The sequence below is a fragment of the Blennius ocellaris genome (assembly GCF_963422515.1).
Source record: "Blennius ocellaris genome assembly, chromosome: 14".
Lineage (NCBI taxonomy): Eukaryota > Metazoa > Chordata > Actinopteri > Blenniiformes > Blenniidae > Blennius > Blennius ocellaris.
Genome location: NC_137663.1, coordinates 20,864,431 through 20,888,239, shown reverse-complemented (window position 1 = coordinate 20,888,239; position 23,809 = coordinate 20,864,431). Strand labels below are relative to the sequence as shown.

Below are 23,809 nucleotides of genomic sequence, written 5' to 3'. Positions count from 1 at the left end.
ATTATCAAGACTTCATGGCAAATGTGTTGTTTGTTTCATTATTGTTCTATGGCTATTTTACTGGGTGGTTTTTGTTTATTTTTTATTCTATTGTGCTGTTCTATCAGAGGCTCTTCACATTTCCTTCTGCCTCGATTTGTCTATTGTTTATCAAGTAAACAGAGTAAAATCCTTTTTAAGGTACTTTAGGATCAATTTGACATTTGTTTTAATTTTTACAGTTAGTCATGATGATCTTTATATTTGAATTTGCATGTTATATGAGCTGTATTGGAAATCACCCAAGAAGAGTATTTTGAGTAATATGACATTTCAAGTGTCAGATGAACTGATTACCTTTCAACTCGGGGCATACAAATTCAAAAATTTTATTTTCTATGAATGAAATCAATTAGAAATATGGGATAAACCACTTTTATATATATCTCAGTGAAAACAATGCAACACTGATGTTATTATGGCCTGATAAAAAGAAACACTAACGCTACTTCATTGTTGTGGGCTTCAGAAAATGTTGATTTACAAACTCACATTTCCAATGGCCATGCTTTGAAAGCAGCTTAATTCTAAAATAGAGGCAATAGTATGGAGGTTATGAAAGCATTAAACTCACATATACATTGTTACCCAGAACAGTTGGATCAAATTGTAGTTTGAGTGAATCTGAAGCAAAACATTGTTGTCACACCATTTGGTTTAAATTTACTTAAATAATGCTCCTTACCAAGACCCCCCCCCCCCCCCCCCCCCCCATGCAATCCACACCATGATGATTTATTACACTTGATAGACTTATACAATGGAGGGAGTCTTAATGAATGATGTATTGTAGATTTAATGTAAAGGTACAGAGTCTGAAGGAGGTTCTCCCTGGAGCCTGGAAGGAGCCTGGAAGGAGCCTGTCAACCAGCCGAGGGGAGCAGAAATTACAACGCCTGCAATCATCACTTCATAATGCATACATTTTAATCCCGACAGAGCTCAGTAAACATTGGCTGAGGACTTTGATGGCACAGAAGATGCAAGCGAACAAATCATCTGCAGGCGAGGAAGGAGGCATCGGATCAGAGCATCTGGAAACTTGTTGGTATCTCAACATCACTGAGAAAAAGAGTGAGATACATATTTTAGCTGAGAACACAGCCTGTGTTTTCCAAAAACGCCTTCACTCACGCATTTAACATTTGCCACAGTTATTAAAATGTGATAAACACAACCTTACAGAATATGCAAATGGTTTCTTGTAGCAGTGCATTGCAGACCAGGTGAAGCTGCTCACTTCCTCCTCCCCTCCTCCTGCTAACCCCCCCCCCCCCCCCCCCCCCCACCCTTTATCCCCAGCATTAACATTCATGGAGCCACTGGAGTGTGGCGGACTGCGTACGTCGAGCCAACTACAAGACGAAGGATGAGGGTGAGGGGGAAGAGAGGGAGGATGGAGGGAGGGAGGATGGAGGGCCCTGTCGAATAAGGCTGCTGGGGGAGGGAGTGTGTGTGGTGGAGGGTGGGGGGTGGTTGGTGGGGGGTGGGGGTGGGGTCGGATGTGATGGTAAAGGTTGCCCAGCGCGGGACGGTGGAAAGGTCAGCGACCAAGGTGCCACACTCCTCGGTCATACATCACAATTATCACTGTAGGTCACTGAGTGGTATAGAAATTACAGGAGCGGGGAAAGGTCCTCATGGCACACTGAGTGAGGAGGCATGACCACGTTAGCAAGAAGCCACCATCTGTTGGGAAAGCAACTCTCTGTGAATGTCAGTAAAAGTGTAATTGTCAAAATGGTCAACACTGAAAGCTTCAGGAAACCCTGAGATATCTGACAAATGGCTGGATTCAAACAGAAGACAGTTTGCTCAGACATTCAGTGTGAACTATGAGACTTTTCCAAATAAATGATGTGAATCAGCTTTTTCTTCAATAGTAAACAACGGGGGGCATGTAAATCTATTACTTCTTGTGACTGTGTGAGCATAAAAGCAAAATATGCTGAGCATCCTAACACTCTACACAACATGTTTGAAGAAATCACTGAAATCTTTCATAACAAAAAACCCCCCCGCTGATTTCCTTTATAGAAAAACATTGGCATTGTGACCCTGGTTTACACATCACTCATTGAATCCATCATTATCTTCAATATCTCATCCTGGTATGGTTCCCTCTCCATGAAACACAAAACAAAACTCCTCTGTATTGTCAAACAGGCTGGCAAAATCCTTGGTTCACCACAAACACAAATCCCTGAACATGATTTCCTTCGTACTTGTGTCTTATTTGTGTTTTAAATAGGTGTTGTATTTTATTGGTTGGGGCCTTGTCAAAGACAAATTTCTTTCACCGCTTGGGGCAGACAATAACGTCTATCTATATCTTTCTGCATCCGCATCAAGGATTTACTTGTTATCGGAGCTCCATGATGATCCATTATTCTCCATATGCAGAAAACACAGTATCTTAAAACAACATCTTAAAGGACCTGTGCAGTAGCGCAGTACAGCCTTGTACGGATTCTCCTGTCAATGTACAAAACAAGGGTAACAATTGTGATTGATGGATGATATCATCAGAACCTTTTCCTACACTGAAGAGGTTTCAAGCCTGCATTATGAGCAATGCAGAGATGCTTACCAACAAGAATGCAAACATCAGTCCAGCTGTGTATCACTGGCATATCAATGAAGCGTGAAGCGCTGAGTCCACATGGAACCGTTGGTTTACTGCTTCTCAAAGTGCTTGTGAAACATTTGGATTTGTGACCAGTGTCCTCTGGCTCTGAAGGACAAAGGCAGTGAACCGGGGAAATCACTGTGCTTGACAACATGGCTCATACTCACCTACCAGCACTGGATTTACAACATCGAAATCAGACTGGTTAAAGGTTTTAGATTTCCTGGAATCATGACTCATGATATTGCATCTAAAAAAGCTCTCACACATGTTTCGAATCAATAAAAAAACTGCGGTCAATGTTTTTTTTTTTTCCCTCATTTAGCGCTGTCAACGCTCACAACCAAAACAAGCTGAAGGCACTTTGACACTATGGCGAACAGCTTTTTGTCCACGACACTCGATTAAACATGGGATCCGAATCAGGTGTATTAATTGCAGAGCCACAAAGAAGCAGATCAGTGGAGTACAAAGCAGAGGAGGAGTGGACCACAGCTGATGAACCTCCACTCTGCCCGTGCACCCCATTACACACATGTATGCACACATACATTCTGCAGCGGTGGGCTTTTTCCACACTTGAACATGACATGCTTGACTGCGAGTGGGAGAAGCACCAACCTTCTGCGAGTCATCATGTCTTTGTCTCAGTGTTACTCCTGCAACTATGATATATAACAAGGAAATTGATGTGAATATTAGGCTGATTCTTTATGAAAATGGGGCGTGAAAATCTTCATTATAGATAGAAGATAATTATTTATTCAATCTGTCAATCAATCAAACTTAATTTTTCAAGCACTTTTTAAGCAGGTTGTTACACTTCATAGTGTTTCATGGGAATATAATCGAATCGAAGAGAATAGGATGATCTTATTAATCCCAGAGGGAAGTTCTTTACAGTATTGCTCCAGACAGAATAGAATGCAATAAATAGAATAGAATCTTAAAATATTAAATTATTTAGAATAAGAATTCAACAAGTATACCAATATGTACAAATTGATAATGATATGTATTTAACGCAGTGATAGGACAATACAAGGAAGGATAAACGGTGAACACAGCGCAAGAATTAAAAAAGGTTTATTTTTAGGGAGACACTGAGAGAAAGAAAATACATTTGAAAAAGATTGAAAAAAAGATATTAAAATAACAACAGCAGTAATAGCGATGTAACCAGATGAAACTGAATTTAAAAATTAAAAATAAACGTTATCAGGAGGAATACATCAAAATAAAATACAATAAAATTACTAAATGACAACTCAAGATGAATTGCTACAAGTAAATATTAATTGTAGTTCATCGTGAGTTGAGAAATCTTGAGTAAAGAAATAAAACCTAAGCATTCCAATTATTATTTTTTTTTTAGTTTAATATGAAGCTTAATGGACCAAACCAAGATTTTAAACTGCATTCATCCATTTAATTCCTTTATGTGTCATCATACATTACAGTTACAACCAAAACAACTGAAAATATAGATTAAAAAAAAAAAAGTTATCCAAGATTGAAAATGGAAAACGGGAGGCATGTTTTGCCTGTTGTTCTCACCAATCATTTACAGTGAAGTGATTCTGGTCTTTAACAAGTGAATCTGCCTTGTTTATCTGAACGAGTGACTCCTTGGTATTTAGAATAATCGGAGGCCTCACAGATTAAGCACTGAAAGAAAAGAAAGTAGGTGGGTAACACTCATGATTCTGTCCTCTTCAACTTTAATCAAAAGTACACTGACGTGCAGCAGCCCCCCTCCATGTCTTTCATAATAATAGGCCGCTAAAAATTCAGGAGGCAGGCTCCACATCAATCACCCACCAGATTTGAGTCCAATGCAATAAATATGTAAATGAGGGGGAGCCAATGTCTCGTAGCTTTGAGATCAGCATGGGGAGGAGGGGAAAAAAGGGGGGAGTGGGGGTATGTGGTGGGGGGAGGGGGGGGGGGGTGTAACTGTATTAATTGCCCATGGCCAGAGGAATCCTATTACTGTGGGCATTGATTATAAAATTGTATGTGTGAATGATTTTCATGCAGAAAGTGGACTGTACCAAGCCTGGAGCAAAAATAAAAAATAAAAAAAAAGTGAAGAAAGAGTCAAATTAGGGAACTGGGCTATAGATTGAGCAGAGGACTGAAAGGAAACAGCGGCTACATAAAGGCCAAATCTGAGTTCAAATAAGATTTAGATTAGAAATTGAAAAGGGGCTATCTGGAATCACATTAAAGTATTAATCACTCATATTTGTCCCATTGTTGTTTTTTTTCCCTTCTGTCTGGAAGACGAATGAATCATGAGGGAAAGTATAGGAGACTGGCCCAGAGGTTTCTTTTTGAGATTTGTCCACAGTTAATGGGTCGAAAAAAATAGTCAGTTATACTGCATTAAAATCAAACAAGGGAAATATTGTTTGCAAATACAAAGTCAAAAACTATATGAAAACAGCTTTTTAAAAAGCCAGAGTCTTGGTCTGGTTTTGTGAAGAAATGTAAATGGGATGAGATGCATGCATTGAACCAAAAAGCTTTTATCTTATAACTGATATAAGCATCTGTTTCAACTAGTTTTCTAAATCTTACATGCTGGAAAGTCACTACACTGCATGTTTAGCCCTAAATATGTGTAATCCAAACAAACCACTTATCAGCTTTCTGCTTTCAGGAAATCCGTCCCATTGAAATAGAAACATGGCATAGAGCGGATCTCCGGGTCCAGTGACAGAGCCAACTTTTGGATATAAAACCTGTAGAAACTCTAGAATACCATTGAGATTTTATTGATGTCAGTCTTTCAGAATGTCTGTTTCACAAAGTATTTATAGATATGTATGTGTTAGCAGTAAAACAAGAGTCTTTCTCAGGTTTGCAATTGAAAACGTGGACTTTTCATGGACTGTCCAACAGTTGCTGTAACCACCGTCAGATTTAAATTGATTTCCTGCCCCCGTATTTGCTTTGCAAATCCCTGTCTTCATTAATGCATTTTGTCCAGATAAACATGGATTACATGAACGGCATAACATTATCTACTGCCACATTTATAGGTTTATATTAAGAGTTTTAAAACGTGAGCTGCGCCTTCTCCTAGGGGGGCGCCAGAGAGTTCCCGGTCAAGAGGAGCAGCAAGAGGGACAAAGTAGGGGTCAGGGGGCCACACTATATATTATATAGTCTGGATTATTGCATCTGAGTTTGAATCAAATCTGTCAAAAAAAAAAAAAAAAGGCATGTAAAGGAAAACATATAAATTGCATTAATTTTTTCTTTTTCTTTTTTTTACATTGTATTACAAATTTTCCATTCAACGTGTTCTAAATTGCCTCAACCGAACTTTATAATTTAACCATAGAAAATGTGCAAGTTGGAGTTTTATGCCGTGTGACACAGTCCTGCAGTGGTTGGAGACGTGGACTGCAAGCAAGAAGGATTTTTAATATTTTTGTGAAGAGTGCATGTTCTCCCCATTGCCTGCATGGGTTAACATGCTTGATGAATAAAAACAAAAAAAACAAAAAAACAAAACAACAACAACAACACATAATAATAATAAAATCTCTGGAGGCTAATAGAGATGTTTAATGTTTGTTTGAAGGTATCATTAGATAGTATAACTCACATCTGATTACACATTTTCCTCGTATTCCCTATATCTAAATTATTGCATTTCCATCTTATAGTGAATAGCTTTTCAATAAACATGAGAAACACACATCAAATAGCTTTATTGCAAGTGAAGTAGTGATAAAGATCCATAGGCAATGAAAACGTTATCACTGGAGGCATGTCTGTTTTGGCAGCTTCTCTTAGGGCTGCAACTGTCATATCTCTTTACATTACTTTATTTCATAATTTCAATTTCCTTTCATTAGATCTACATGGATCTGCTTTAAAAGTCATTCCTGAGTCTAAATAAGAATGTAACGAGGAAGAAGCAGCATATATGATGGCAGTTTAATGTTGAACTAGTAACCCTCAATGTCATCAAGACAGTTTTCTTCAGTGAAAATGTGATCTTTGCAAAGAACAGCCAGACCTAATTCTGTATGCATAAAAAAAAGATAGGTCCTTATTAAAAAGTGCTGAAATGGCCGTGGTACAGACGTATGGTGCAATGTGAAGCATGAAAATCTGACAAAAGTGACACAGTGTTCTATCCTCTGCTCACACAGCTGGATACTGGAATGTTTACCAGTTAAAAAGGCATATTTACCAGTTTATTGTGTTCACATCACACGATAATACCAAACAAGCAACATGTGGACCTCCAGCTGCTGACGTTCACAGTCAGGAACCAAGTTTATCATCACGTAAATCAACCATGACAGGAAAGATACAAAGATCCGGAGCTACAATTTATTCTCACACCATTTATGAACGTTTGCTTCACAATCGTTATTTCATTTGACGTTGCTATATCTAATAATCATAGTAAGTATTGCTATAAAGTTTTAGAATTGTAAATGGCATGTCTATTTCACTGAAGTGGCGAGAAGGAGGGTTGTAATTTATGCCTGTGAGCACCAGTAAAAAATAGATGATAATAATAAGGTGATGCTCTTCCAAACCAAACACATTTCCAGCAGGAGGTTCAGGTGGATTTTTTCTATTGAAAGGTGGGATTTCTCCCATTTGTATAAATGCGCTATTAAATATCTCCCGCTCACACACATCTTATCATAATAGTGGCTGGCTGTCATGCTTTATGTAGAGCTGAGTGATTTGACTTATATTTCGCTATTTGTGTTTAAGATGAGAGACATTGGGAACATGTGATAAAACAGAGAAAAACCCAACCGTTCAACTTACAAGTACAAGTGTTGGCGACGGCACAAAAGAAAAACTCCCTTTTAACATCAAGAAACCTGCAGAAGCAACACTTGTACCAGATTTTGACCAGCACGTCGATCAAAAGCTGGCACAAAGGATTAGCTTGGTGTAAAATCCTTTCCTTTAGATTTTTACCGAGAAGTGTTAAAAGGCAATTGATGTTATTGGGTGATTTTATCTTTAATTGCTTGAATCAGGAAAATAAAGTTAAATAGCCTTGACTACTCTGAAATGAATATTATTCCCACCATAACTCTAGATACTTTTTTTTTTTTTTTAATCTCAGCTTCATTCAGTTGGACGGTGTACTGGAAATTTGTATTCAAGTACAACTAATGTGAGGATCATTAAATTGTACATCTTTTTGTGGTGTATTTCACAATGGTGCAAGTATTATTTAGGGAAATAGCCAAGACATGAGTGCCCCATAATTTGGAAACAATGGGCTCATGCAGGATGTCCAACCCCCCCTCCCCCTCCAAAGCCCTAGGTGTCTATAATGCAATTAAAAGTATAGCCCTCAAACAGTGTAAAGTGGAATGGGGTATAAAGGGACAGTCAAGAGAAAGTGGCTTTACCAGCCCAGCGGACAGGAATGAGCACTCAAAGGCAGCTGCAGGAGACACAAGTGGGAGGGGGCCACCACCTGCAGGCAGTGGTCAAGAGGGCACAGTCCTCCGCATGGATGGAAAGCCCCCTGCCGAGTCCCAAGGCCGGGACCTCACAGATACCAACAACACCTTGAAAGACATCCTGAACATGGCATGAGCTTTCAGTTTTAGGGAGGGTCAAATGTAGAATTGGGATGCGATCATATAAATAGGAAAAATACTTCTAATTTCCAGTCGCTTATTTGTAATTTGTAACTTCCAGCTACACCAGATTTGGTAAACAGCCAACATGATGTTGAGTCTTTGACAGCTGAATCCGGCATGCCTCCAGTTACCTTGAGGAAGATTCGAAGATCCACATCAATGTTTTGCTGCAGTTTATGGTTTGTGACCCTCCTCCCCTTCTTCCTCCTCATCTTCCCCCCCGCCTCCCCCGGGCGCCACCGATCTGCTCCCTCGTTCTCCTGCTTCACTGCTCAGTGATCCGATATTTAGCATTTGTCCTGTCCCCTTTAATGCTGCTCTCACCTTTCCCTGACTCTGAAACGGTCACACTGTCATTAACCTCTTCTCCTCTACTTACAGAGATGCCTCAACACATGACTTAGCTGACATCACACAGCGCAGCTTATTGTCTGCACATCCAAAACTCTCCAGGAAATATCTAGCAAATAGACACTTTCCAAATAGATTGTGAATTCCCTTTATGAAGGCCGAGACACAGGCTCGCAAAATATGTCAAACGCACTGATGACTTTCCAATTAAACAAGCTGTCTGTGGAATGAATGCTTGTTGAGCATTACTATGGAGTTATCGAATGAATAAGCCCAGATGAATCCAATGTGAGGGTTTTAGCATATAACTGGTGTAAATAGGCAAAAACGTTGGCCTGGATTTCTAAGATCCTAGAGTCAGGTTTAAGCATCAGACAGAAAAGTACAAAGAGATCCTGCAAATGTAGAAATACATTTAGCATCTCCACCCTGAACAACCTGGAGGTTTCAGTCATTTAAGAGTGAAAAACATTTATTTATGACATCTTTTAATGATTGTAGTGGTAAAATAAGCATATACTAGTGGTTATAATTTTACTCCCATGTTTGCTTCCATTTAACAAATTTTTCTTAGATGAAAACGTAAAATTCATCTTAAAAATGCTGCTACTGGTTTCAATTACAATTACAAACGATGCTTACGAGGGCTGTAACCTTCAAAGTAGGAATGCATTTATTTTCTCAAGGAAATCCTACATTAATATATCAATCAGGTAAAAATGTACATATGTACTTCAGCTTTATTCAGATTAAATGTCATTATACAGTTCACTGTAACCACATATGTCCTTAATATGTCTTTTATGACCCAACAAAAAAAGGAAAAAAAAACAACCTGGTGTCTCATGGGGCAGAAAAATAAATTTTTGGCCCCTCACTGCTACATTTGCAATTACTGCTTAAAAAAAACAGTCAAAACACACAACCACAAGTGCAGAATGCAATCTGTTCTTACATTTGGCAACGGTTTATTACTTTTAATGAGGACAAAATACAAACTATCACAGTGAGTGACCACATAAATATAACTACAAAAATTTGGCTTCTTTGCATTGAATGTTTTGTCCATGTGGATGAAGACATTTTTGTACAGTGGAAGTTTAAACCCCCTGAACACTGGAGTTTTAGGTAAACAATCGACTGCTCTGCACATTATTGTCCATTATTACATTGAAGATCGAACTCGTGCTGAAGTCAAATCAGTCTTTTATAAAAATCTCAGACTTAAAAAGATACTGTTTTGAAGGCAAATGTGTTAGACAGCAAATAATACAGACAACGTTTAACACAAGGAAGAAAAACAACAACAACAACAACAAAAAAACAACCAATGTTTCCACAGTCCTGAGAGGCGTTTTTGGTCACATGTGTTGAACATCACCACAATCATAATCTGCTTTCAAATGATGGACTCTTGTATCGCACATAAAATCATAAATCTGTCAGGATATGTAAAAGGAAAACTGGACAAGGTAACAAAAATACGTCAATTCATCAAAATTGAAAGAGCAATAAAGACTAATGCACTGCTGTGCAAAAACTTAAGCAATAAAATTACACAAAATATTCTCAATTACTCAAATATCATACAAAGTGCATAAATGAAAGAAAACTTTAGACCTCTGAAAATTTTAATTTTCTTGTTTGAGGACAAATTTTTTTCCCCAATCAAATTAATTTGACACATTTATATGTATGTCAGTGTAATGCAATACTGGGAGCATCTAAGGGGCGTCAACTATTTGTTGTTAAACACCTTTAAGATACTGGTTAGTGTTTATGCCGCAAGAATTTGGAACATATCAGCTTTCTGATGGCACAACATGCATTGAATTATATATTTCTGTTAAAAAGTGCTTACTTTGCACAGTACTGTATGTGGCAAAAAATGGGGTTGTATTAAAAAAAGAATAAAATTAACCTAATTTAATGTATTATTTTATTGCTTGGTCTTTGAGGCCCAGTACTGTGAATATATAGAAATGAGTGAGATTCACACTATCTAATGAGTGAGTAGTCAGACATACAAATATAAAGATTTATAGATAAATGCATGTATGTATGGATAAATAAATAGATAGATAGATAAATAAATAAATAGATAAATAAATAGATAGATAGATAAATAAATAAATAAATAAATAAATAAATAAATAAATAAATAAATAAATAAATAAATAAATAAAAAGCATCAGTTTGCCTTCACAATCCAAGTGCTCTGAATCACCAGACAGTGCCTTCACTCATCTCTGAGGACGGCTGTGACAGCTGATTGGTGTATCCGTTGTCACTGAGGGACACGCTAGTGAAAGGTGTGCTGGGGCCACACATTTCACTGGAGATGCTGTGGATGGAGCCCGGCCCGCCCGGCTCGGGACTGGGTGAGTCCGCGGGGTGATGGGACACTGAGTCGGAGAAGCACTGCATCTCACCAGGACAGTGGTGGCCTGGATGGTGGTGGTGGTGGTGCTCCATGGCTCCTAATGGGGTGCCGGCGGGGACCGTGGTGGGAACAAAGCCCAGGTCTGCTGGCGTCTGAGCCTGGGAGGGCGGTGGGCCTTGGTAGTACTCATAATTCCCTCCTGAGCCATAGTATTCACCAGGATAATCTGCATCCATATAAACACTTGGATTAGGACGCTGCATCACAACTGAACACTAAGCATCTTCATTCTTTGTGTTATTTGTTTATTGATTTGTGCAAATCACCTCATGATGAAACAATTATAATTACTGAAACAAACAGAAGGATCAATTTCAGAATGGTCGAAATGATGCTGAACATCATACTCCAGTACAACATGTTACATTGCTTACATTGCTCTATTGTTAAACCTTCCCTGTAAACATATAACACATCTACTTTTCACAGTAACTATCAGTATCAGTTACTTTATAACCACATCATTTGCAGGTATTTGACTCAGTTAGTCTACTTTTATATATTAGTACTGAGAAATCTGATCACACTATGCTACTTATGCTTTGACAGTGTGATGAAAGAAGGAAGTTAAAGAAGAGCTAAATGTTAATTCAAATGAAGTATACCGAGATATACTTCAATATAGTAACTAAACTAAAAGTAAATGACATAGTATAAATTATGAGGACATTGACATACAATGCACTGTTTTATACCACCTCCGAAGGTATTTGTATATTCCTAGCATATCTCACCTCCATAATAGGAGAAGTGTCCAAGCTCTCCTGGTTCTAGTCTCTCGCCCAGGGCTCTCATCCTCCTCGGGCCGCGGAAGAACACGTGCCTCCTCGAGCCGAGAGCGCTCAACTGCTTCATGCGTCTTTCTTTGGATCTCCGATTTTGGAACCAAACCTGAAGCACAACATATTCAAAGCACATTTTTAGGCATGAGCAGCGTGGATGGCACAAAAAAATGTCATCCAGTTCATTACATTACAATATTAGTATTTTAAACACATGCTTTTTGGATAAGTAAAGCTTTTTTTCGCCTGATTTGAAATAATATTAATTCGGAGCATGCATGCACAATAATACGTTTTTATCTTTAATATATTACAAGTCACACAAGACGCTATGATTCTTTTTTTTTTTTTAATCAAGGGAACTTTTCTAACAAAAAAAGGCGTTAAGTGAGCTCGCTTTTAGCGTTATTAGGTGCGCAGTGGGAATAAAGATTAAGAAAATCCAGAATTCCTCAAAGGAATAGAAGGTGAATAAAAAAAGAAAAGAATAAACAGGATTACAATCTACAGGCCAAGAGCACCAAAATATATCGTGTGTTTTTGGTATATAAAAGCTTGTGGAGAGTTTGGGTTTATGATTTACGCCCATTACATTCTTCGCTGTTTGGCACCGTGCGTAAAGCAAGTACAACGGGTCTATTTTCTTTTAGTACCTGGATGACCCTCATGTTGAGGCCGGTCTCCCGTGACAGCTGCTCTCTGATGTGTCTGGTGGGCTTCGGCGTGGCCGCGAAAGCCGCTTTCAGGGTCTCCAGCTGCTTGGCTTTGATGGTGGTCCGAGGCCCGCGTCGTTTCCCGACCGCGCTCTGCTCGTCGTTCTCGTTGCTGCACGCGTCTTTATCAGATAAATGTCCGTTTTCAGAGTCCTTTCCATCGTCCTGCGGGTCCTGGGAGTCCGGAGACAGGCTTGTCTCACTGCACGTCGTGACTATTATGGAAAGGGTGATATATTGAGCGGCACATACATTTTTATCAACATATCCTGATAATTAAAGGAGCTTTCAGTCACCTGAAAGGAGGATTGTGTCTTTCCCGTTGTTGTTTTGATAGTCCTCTTTACAGACAAACTTGAACTCGTCCAGGATGTACAGTTCCTCTCCGGTGGACAGCTGTTTGTTACACATCATACAGGTGAAACAGTTCAGGTGAAACACTTTGCTTTTGGCTCTGCGCACCAAGTCGCTGGGTAAAATCCCCTGTGCGCAACCTCCACACTTGGTCCCAAATCTCCTGTGCGAATAGGAAAACAACAGGCAGGGGTTTTAACACAGTTAGGATATTGCAGTTCGAGGCTCTTTTAGACTTGGACAATAGTATTTATCATGACATTGAAATATATTAAAAGTGGCTGACTTTAGATCAGCTGTTGAAGGAATACAACTGGGCATAAATCATGAAATTAATTGCAATTGCATCCAACATGTAAAGAAAATTGCAACTATCCCACTTTAGTGACCCATTAGTGTAAAAGGAGCTGCTGCATGTGATTTATTAAAAAGAGAAAGAACACACTTATTTGACAATTTAATTGAAAAACACGTGCATTGTTTTATTTTGCCCATATTTTTCATAAAATGTTAACGTAGGTTCAGTGTGTAAACAAAGACTTTAACCTAATAAATCGATACTCATCAGGCTGGGCAGCTTTTAGATTTTACCATCCATAAATTAGAAATAATGAATATAGACATTTTTAAAGTGACCCATTTAAAAAAAAAAAAAATTAAAGGTGTGTCTGTTAATAATCACAATCTTTTTAAATAATTACCTCTCGATGCTTACCTAAAAAAGTCATTTTTACAATACAGCCTGCCATCCCGTGAAAAGCACTTCTCAGTCAAACTACATTTGCACTCGCAGCACTGAACACATTTGATGTGCCATGGTCTGTCCAAAACTTTGAGCAGGAACCTATCGAGAATAGGCTTTTCACAACCGGCACAGTGAAGCATCGTCTGGACCTTATTCCAGTCCAACGAGAGAGAAATGCACTCTTGTTTCAGTCTGTCTCCCACGCCGGCGTCTGGATAGGACTGTCGAATTAAAGATCCGTGAAATCCGTAATCTGTGTATCCAAATGGTTTTGCGAGATCACATCGCCTTCCGTCACAATGCAGGTGTATCTTCCCCTCCGCGGGATGAAAATCCAGATCCGAGCTCCAAAATGCAGATTGCTTGTAGAAAGAAACTATCAAACAGCATTTCTGAAACAAAATTTTTAACTGGAGATGAAAACGGGCCCGTCAATATGATCATTTCGCGAAGGAGAAAAAAAACAAAACAAGCCCGTAAAGAAATCTTGCATGTGTTGCCTTAAGTAGCCTAAAGTACAAATAAAAAGGCTATCAGTGCGCTCAATACTGTCATACGTGCCACATTTTCCCTGTGTTGAGCGCTCGAACTGAGAGAAACGCAGTAATGAGCGCACCTTGCACAGCTCAGCCTATAAGAAGCGCGTCAGCTCAGCAGGAACCAATGAGCGGGGCGCCCCGCGCTCCCACCGCACGCGCTTTCTGGTTCGAGGGTAATAACGCCTCCCGATGTTACGAAATGACAAAATAAAGACAAATAATATGAAATAATACGTGCATAATATTGGAAAGTAAAATTTAGTAAAGTTGATGTACATCGTCTGCAAGGAGCCGTTTCTTTATATAAGATTTAATAAAAAGCAAACCGCATTTGGAGAGTTATGATAATACTGGCATAATTTGTTTAGTGGATAAATATTTATTTATTTATTTAGTCTTTGTACGGTTCACTTCTGCTTCATGAATGTCCTGCAGTGAGTGGATGATGATGATGTTGTTTTGGCGAAGGCCGCAGAATAAGACCGAATCGGTGGCAGGTGACAAATGATCAGCAGGTCCCTCCTGCAGTCTGAGCAGAGAGGACAGGCTTTCCACACAGATTAATGCTGTGGTCCGGCATTATTCTTCATTTCTTTGAAAGGACAAGGATCACTAATGGTTATAATCTGCGGCGATAGGCGGCCTCTTGGAGATGTTATCGCAGCGTGTTGGCGCACTGGGGAGGGAGATAGCACACTTTCCCATGCAGGCTCCCAGCTCTGTTAGTCCCTGATATCTAAAGTCCCGACAGTATGAAATTAAACGTGATCTTGCTTCTTGATTTTTTTTTCTCCCCACACATAATTTTTTTTTTAGGCCAGATGACAAGCTTCCGCAGAATATTAACAGAAAACCACCTGGAGGTACTTTCACATTTATAATCATTTTCTTAAAAAAAAAAAGAACAAGACTACTACTAAATGTGTGGTCTATTCTCGTTTTCTTGAAGTCATTTCTCTCTGTATGTGTTAACTCTTGAACAGCCTAGAGGATCTCAATTATTCACAACAAATCAATCTGTGTAACAGAATCGTTGAAGGAGGATGAGGGCTTATCGATTCATTGAAACTCCTCAGTCCTATCTAAACAATTTCTGCCATGTTTAGTTTGTAACTGAATATGCATGCCAGGGATTCAAACACATTCTATGCACGATTAATAGAAATTAAGAAAATTATGAAAGTAGTCGACTACCAAAATCGTAACCGAAAAAAAACTTAAAAGCTTATTGTGCACAAATGTAACAAAAAAGACAAAAGAAAAAGGCACAATTAATGACTTGGTCCATATGTGTTATTTGAAACGAAACTATTGAATTGGCCTTCTTTTGCAAGTTTTGCCACTAAATGATTATTCTTGTTATTTTTCTATTTCATATATTGAAGCTGCTCTTTAATAGCTTTGATAACACATCATGGACTCAGGTCTTTTCTGTTGTCAATATGCATGGTGGACAATTGTTTTTTCAGTATTAGCTAGTTATAATAGAACTGGGCGTCCATAAACACGTCTAAACCAAGACCGTGTATTAATTTGAACTACTTTATTCATTTTTCCATATTGAGCAGTGATCTATTAAAGCTTTAGTCACCCATAAATCAAAGGGAGCTTTGGATTGAAATCAAGGGGATCAGATGAAGAAATATGCAAAGAATTTATTTTTCTGCTAAGTTTGGTAATTTGAACAGAAAGTGCATTGAATTTTCTGTGTCCATGTTTACCACTCCTACCAGTAAGAATCTTGTTGAATTGCTTAATAATAGACAGTCAAAGACAAATATACCAAAGAGGACACATGTAACATAAAAATAATGTTGACAGTAGAAAACAATTATTTAAACTATTTTTTAATTACAAAGATTTAAGTTGCTTTAAAACTAACAAAACTCAACAATAAATGTTTACTTCCACTTTGTGGTAAATTATTAACAGTGACAGCATTCATTTGATAACTTTAGGTATACTCTCATATTTAAATATTTGCACCTCCTGTAGATTGTAATCATTCATTGGCGAAAGACTACAACAATCACATGCTGGGCTACAATATCAGTCATTTCACTTTCTTATTGTTTCATATTGTTTACCAACAGAAAGGTGGAGAAACATTTTGTTGCACAAAACCCCAAAGAATCAGACCTCTGACTATTGCCCACCAACAATAACCACAATAGGGACTCCTCCTAGAAGAATTAAGGGTGGGTGACAATGAAAAGGCCAGGGGGGAAAGCAATTATCTCCAAAGTAGGCTATACTAAATGTAAGCTGGATAAGCGTCTCCTTGGTGAGTTTGTGTTTCTACATGAGAGGTGTTGATTGGAAGCCTGGCCCACTGAGTTGGCCCCCAGCAGCACTCACACACACAAGAGGTCTCTGTGCAGCACTGGAATCTGGCAGGGTGCACACTGTTTGTTTTGGAATGGAGAAAAAAAAAAAAGCATGTCATTAGTGTTTGTTAATTGCAGCTAATTGGCCCTAACGAGATGAACAAGACCACCCACCGGGACCATTCATACAAATAATTTGCAGAAAACAAAATTAATTACTAGATGCTAATTAAAGTCAATTAAAACTGATTAGGCTGTGGTGGAATTGGAAAGTTATAGAGAGTTGGTACAGGCAGCAACACACATCAATGGCATGACAAGTATATCTGGCAGTGCAAAGAGGTTCACACTGTGAAACAGGATGACTCCTCAGCCCCTGTATGCTGAATGCAGCTTAGCAGCCTTCATTGTTCTGTCACAATAGTACCTTGGAGAAGTGATAACCCGATAGCTATAATCAGCAGGAAGAAGATTTTGCTTGGCAAAAGTTCAGTGAGGAGAACTCAGACGAGTTGCAAGCCAATTTTTATCTTTTCAGTTCAGAATAAAAATGCTATTTGCCCCTTGTTTTGTTTCTTTTGGCATACCCCTGATTGTTTTGTCGGGTACAATTTACTCTGTGAAATATTTACTATTATTAATAACTCAATAGTACTTATCTCAACAGCCTAATTGGCCATTTTTATGCAACCACAATTTGTTGGAAAATTATTTTTTTTTCCAGGAATTTACTGCAATTTGAATATGTGGCATCTGTGTTTTGGATTTGCTTTGGCAATAGCATTATTAGGTTTGGAGTGATTAGATAAAAAAATGTGCTCAACACAACAACACAAACTTTTTGTTGAATTCTGTATTATTTAGTAATTCAATAAGTCCGGAGTAGTGTGCACAACTTTGAAAAAGACTCAGAAATATGAAAGATGAGGTCTGAAAAAGCTCTGCACAGATCCAAAGTTCACTATTTCATTTATTTTCTTGAGTGCCTGGGTAAAATACAGTTTATGTGTTATTGGTAAATTAGTCCAGATGCAATTCAGTATTTTTTTCTGCCTTCAACAACTTAGTAAGTTTTGGATTACTTTATATATTTCCTTTAAGATGCATTCAGTAAAATTACCTTAAAACGGATCCGTTTAGTTGAAGGCAGCATTTGATCGGGAGCTGCTGTTTCACACATGTGTTTCGGTACACCTCTCCAATGGACTATTTAGACATGGTAGACTTCCTAAAACCAGTTTTAAACTGGGTTTATTTTTCATTTCTGGCAAAGGAGCACACCATCTGTACTTCCTCTGCTGTGAGCCAAGTGACCCCAACGCTCTGATATTTTTTAAAGCTGAGAAGTGGAACAGCTTGCAATGACATTTGCAGCTCCCACAAACACACAACCACAGTCTTTGAACATCTTGTGCCTAAATAAAGTGGCTTTATGGCAGCAGGAGAGAGGAAAAACTAGGAAGGTACAGTATATTAATAATATCAGCTGGTTATTTGCAACAAAAGGTGATTGAAATGGTCAACAAAAATACTAATAAGGAGATTCCAGGCTGTGCCCTGCTTTAACGCAATGCCAGCTTGGGTTGGCTCAAGCATCCTGCAAACAAAAGTTAAATAAATCTTTGTCAAACATGGATGCATCCATTGATGGATGACCGTTATTTTACGCATTTTATATACTTGAAAGACACGAGGCAGAGATGGTTTTGTCTTGTACGTGAGAGAGATTCAAGGATGCTGAGGATGGAGGTGTCAAGCAAGAACGGCAGAGGCAGATCAGTGAGGAAGCACATGCATATAATATAAGAGGGAAGATGATATTTGAAGAAAAGGATCTACTTTGGGATCGACTAACGAGAAAACGCTGAAAGACATAGAAGGCTTGCTCATCAAAATGATTGTGTTAAATTGGTAAGTGGCTGAGTTCAAGTAATTTCACATTGTTTGCATCGATGAGTGCGACTGCGAGGTAGCATAAGAAGACACAGAGATGAAGAGAGAGAGAAAGAGCGCAATCTGCCTGAGGGCCGGTCCAGTGAGAGGGCCCATGGGACGGGGTGCCCACAGCCATGGTGATGATGGTGATTGATGCAGGCACAATTCAGACACCCCAGACACTGAAGCAAATTAAAAGGCTATTTTGTAAAGTTGTAAAGGAGCAGAATGGCAGAGGGTTGCAAGGAGCCCCCCTCCCTCCTGCTCCCTTAGCTTCTCTGTCATACCATCAGCTTCTGTTTGGTTTCCCTGGTGTCATCGGCCCCCCCAGGGAAGAGAGCTATTACAAGCCTTTCATGGTCAATCATATGGGATACACCGCTGATATGGACGCGTGTGGCAGGAGGCTAAATGACCAAAACTTAAAATTCCAGCCACATTTATTTCTTATTTATTGAGTGTATTATTTCAGAGCATGTCACTTTAAATTTGTTTCAATGTTTGACCATGCCAGGAAATTCATTCAAACTTAACTGTTGTATTGTGTATTGCAAAGGTCTGATTCCAGGCTTGAAAAGCAGTGTAGTAATGGGTAAATACATGAAAATCAGCAAGCAGTGATGATAAGACTCAATATCTATGGATTTTTGTTGAGTATTTTCCGATGATGTAAATTAAAACAAAAATAGTTGCTTCTTTGCTTCATCACCTTATTTGTACACGATGCGCAAATAATTCAACCACGGTTTGAATTTGATTGACCCGACTGACCTCAGGATGCGCTCGTTGCCGAGTGAGCATCCTGTTTGAGAGCTGTGCGTGTGTGGAGAGGCGACACAGACTGCGTCGGGCCATCGGCAGAGTCACATGCCAGAGGTCAAACCAGAGTCAAGTGGGGAGTGAGGCCAGCTGAGCTGCATGGGCCCACGTATTGTGCTCATCAATGCAGCTGCTGTCAGTTATCAGGAGTGTGCTGCAGGGGCGGGCGGGGGGGGGGGGGGGGGGGGGGGGGGGGGGGGCGCTGTGATGAAGGAGCGTACTTGTGTAAGTGTGTGTGTGTGTGTGTGTGTGTGTGTGTGTGTGTGTGTGTGTGTGTGCATAAGTTTCAGAGATGGGGGTGGGGGGAGGTTGGTATAGCTTGGGGGCATATGGACCTTCAGGGTAGAAAATGGCTATTTTCCACGCAACACATGCCGAATCTCTCACAAGCAGGTCACCTGCTTCACATCTCTGAAGAAAGACAAGAATATTTAATTTTCTCTGACAAAAACGCACGAAAGCACTGCTGCTTTCAGAAAACACTAATGCTGCAATGCATTTTAATGTGCGTTTATTGCATTTCAGCTGCTTCTTTCTGGAGTCGCTGCGAAAACATCAGTTTGCTTGATTTTTGGTTTTTACATCGAATTCCCTTCCTGACACAAGTTGAGGAAGTTTGGAGTTCAGCACCTTCCTGAATTTGAACCAGCAAACTTCTGGTCACAAGCTTGCTTCAGTAGCATCAATGCTAGCATTTCCCTTAACATCAACTCGTTAGTAACAAAATAGCACTAAAAGTATATTAACATTTAACAATTATACCAGAATGCTTTATAACAGAGGTGCCAAGCTCATTAGGGGGCTGGCCAGTATAATTATTCATATGGAAACTATGCAGTCTATAAATTTCTTTTCAACAGTGTGTTTTTTTCCATACTTTTGGAAAAAGCATATTTGAAGAACCCTCTCGCCTGCAACTTCACACAATTTCTGCAGCCTTCAGGGTGGATGTTTTCACACACTCTCTCCTTCCACAGTGCAGATTTGATGATAATGTAATGTCACCAGCAAAAGCTAGCAAAAGTGGATATGCATGGCATAAATTGAACACCTTTTAAATTCTGTGCACAAATTTGACAACAGTGATATTGTCGATAAGGTTTCCTCTCGTTATGATCGTCTCTTATATGCTGTGCTGGGGTCTCTGTCAGGGGTGATACATCTCAGGCTGAAGTACGGAGGCTTGATTCCCACACTAATGGCAGCTCCCAGGAAAAAGATATAATCAGCTGTACTGCAGTAGGGTCACGACTCTTGCAGGGATGGCTTATCACCTGCTCCCATGCCGCCACCGCCCAACTGCCAAACACTGACACCGGGGATTGGGGAAGGGGGGGTGCACTGTATGAATCGATTCGCACTCACGCAGATATGTCCCGCCAAGAGGTCACCAGGGCTGCGTAATATGTACACTGTCAAGTCAATAAGAAAATATTAGCTAAACGGCTTAACAGAGAGGGGGAGAACACAGACAACTGCTTGCATGAAAGGATGGATCCATGCGTGTGTCAGACGTCCCAGTCTGCTGTCCCCGGTGCATCTGTCAGTCTCTGATCTCCCAGTTGTATGCAGGCAGGGGAGTCATAGATGCTGAATTAGAATGAGAGTGGACTGCCGGAGTGCTTGAGACAGACTGTGTCCTGATGCGGCCGCCCACCCTTGTCTTTTCAGCTGGGCCTTCTCATACGCGTCCCTTTCATTCCAGCAGCTCTGTGGGACCGAGCTCGTCCCAATGCACTAAACAGATGGGCGGCTCACAAAGGGCCGCGCTTCTTGGCAAGCTGGTGTCCTACATGGCTGATTACACCTAAATACAAAACCCGGAATTGATACAGTGGCCCGTGATCACATTATGCAATGAGTGTGCAGAGCAGACAGAAAAAAAATAGAAAGATAAGGTGGGTTGAAACCTGCCTGTATTGTTCTAGAGAGACAAATTGTGTTCCTGCTGGCTCAGATAAACAGGAAGTGGCTGGGAGCCATGAAGTATACATTGATTGGAGGAATGATGACATTTATTTAAATTGTTTATGCATGTTGTGTTTTTTTTCCATATTTAAAGAACAATTCTTGTCAATATTATTGTTTTCTTACAGAATGATGTAGATTTTAGTATTTATATGCTGATTGTTGTCCAGCTGACATTGTGTGTGTGTGTGTGTGTGTGTGTGTGTGTGTGTGTGTGTGTGTGTGTGTGTGTGTGTGTGTGTGTGTGTGTGTGTGTGTGTGTGTGTGTGTGTGTGTGTGTGTGTGTGTGTGTGCAACAGAGTTAGTATTAGTTTAAAAAGGGGGGGGGGGGGGGGGGACAACTATGTCTCAGATGATAAAGTGCGTTTTGTTCAAATCTCGAGATTTGTGGTTCATTTCCGGCTCCTCTTAAACAAGTATCGATTTAGCAAGATGCTAAACTCCACCTTCCCATTGTTTTTAGATGTGTTTGTTAATATAACTGGCAATGTAAAGCACTTTGAGACTTTCTATTACCTGTGAAGATGTGCCAAATAAAATTGCCTTCACAGATATATAGTTAAAGTGGAATGTGGAAAGCAACATTTTGTTTTTGTGAAGTGACAGCCGCAACGTCTCTGTTATGGAGCTACCATTCATCATGATTCATCTACCACGATATTGACCAAGAATCACTGCATCTTAAATCAACTTATAGCTTACTTGTTCCTTCATAACATACGTGTAAGTCTAAAGTAGAGCAACAGCATATATTATGGATTAGATCACACTGCATAGTCAGTTAAACTAAGATTTCAAACAATCAGTGAGCTGTTCTGGCATTAATGTCTTTCATCATGATGTCACAGGCAACTCCATGCGGTGTGTGTGTTGTCAGTATGTGTGTGTGTGTTTCTTTGTACATCCATGTGTCCATATTCATCTGACGCTGTGTATGTGCACATAAGATAGAGCAAAACAGAAAAAAGGGGGAGTGAGTACATGCCTGTAGCCAGACTATCCTCAATTCTCATCGACCTTTAAAAAAATCTGGGGCTCCTTATCAGCAGCCGTGTCCTTTCCTTCCTCTCAGACTGCCCTCCCATCCCTGTCTGGCCTTCCAGATATGCTAATCGCTATGTAAGAATATCCTGTTGGATAATTACCATACATTACCCTGTGCTCATCTCCGGATTAATTCTTCATGTGCATAATCGCATTTGGGCTTCTTTTCCAGCCCAGTGTTAAAGGTGAAACGCGGGTAAATACAATTTACACCGGTCGAACGTTATTGTTTGGAATGTGTTAGCGATTCTCATACCTCCAGGATATTGTCTGCAGACTGAGATGGCTGAATGAAGGAGATTATCTCTATAGTCATAAACTGTCCAGGCTCCTGGATCTTAGAGAGTTGTAATACCACCACCGCGGGCTGTTTTCAGTGGTGAATATCCTTGCATTATCCATGTTTTTGTGCTGATGGGTTTGTGTGAATGTCTATATCCATGGCTGTGTATTGATCTCTTGCTATCCAACTGTACAGGGGGAAAATATTGCATGAATTAAGCTTATTTTTTAGTTTGTCTCATTCAGCAGTGTACACAAATGAAAACAATTGTATTTACACTAACTTTTTTTTCCACGAGATAAGAGTCAGCGGCTCATGAACTTATTTTGATTTAAAAAAAATATTTCATTATATTTTCATTAAAAAAAATAAACCCAGAAGACTAAGCACCATCAAGGGGAAGTTTTGGGACCCCAATTATTCTCACATGGGGATGACACATATAGAGATACTTTGCTATTTTCAATTAGTATTTCAGAGTCATTGTGTTTAAATGCACATTTTGCCATACTTAAGTTGCTGTAGTGTCTGTAGTTAGTGTTTTCCTCCAATGAAAGAAAAATACTGTATTATATCTTCATCTGTTATGGATACGCATACAAGTCCAATTCAAGTAATGTAACAACTTGAGTACAAATGTGCAGTCCTCTTTTCACAACTGGACATCACAGATCACAACCAAATATGAAAGTTTTTACATAACATTACAATGTGGGAGTTAAAAAAAAAACCCCACCAAAAAGTCACATACAACATTTATTCATGAAATCAGGAACTGGTTGGTGTCTGGTTGGCAGGCTGATCAATGCATTTCTCTTCTTATACTGATGGCTCCTCCCCTATTTTTATATCCCATTTGAATATATTGAGTGGGCCATCTGTAAGCCATTTATCTACATCAAAAAGCCGTTAGGATTGCCTTCTCCTCCCCCTGGCTCTGCCTCCAGCTCTGTCGACACATACAAATCAACAGAGGCATGCATGTTGCTGAATTAGGACAGAGACGCAGCATAATGCATACAATGTTTGTGACACTGCAACAAAGTGGCAACACATTGACAAATATCTCCTCCACATCCAAGTTAATTTTATCTCCAGCAGTCATTTTTACCACCTCCGTCTATGAATCAGTCATCTTTTGCCTTCTGCAACAGGCTCTGGAGACGTCTGCCTGACAGTCACCATTAGCTTTA

At 39.5% G+C, this 23,809-nt stretch overlaps 1 protein-coding gene across 1 annotated transcript; it reads right to left on the bottom strand.

Annotated features, from left to right (window-relative positions):
• Positions 1-10,887: 10,887 nt before the first annotated feature.
• On the bottom strand, positions 10,888-13,841 carry LOC308139750 (LIM/homeobox protein Lhx1-like; the record flags this gene model as incomplete). Its single annotated transcript, XM_080509267.1, has 5 exons — positions 10,888-11,273; positions 11,842-11,998; positions 12,543-12,817; positions 12,899-13,119; positions 13,672-13,841. The coding sequence occupies 5 exons, from the start codon at positions 13,839-13,841 to the stop codon at positions 10,888-10,890; spliced, it is 1,209 nt and encodes a 402-aa protein (XP_080365393.1).
• Positions 13,842-23,809: the final 9,968 nt, after the last annotated feature.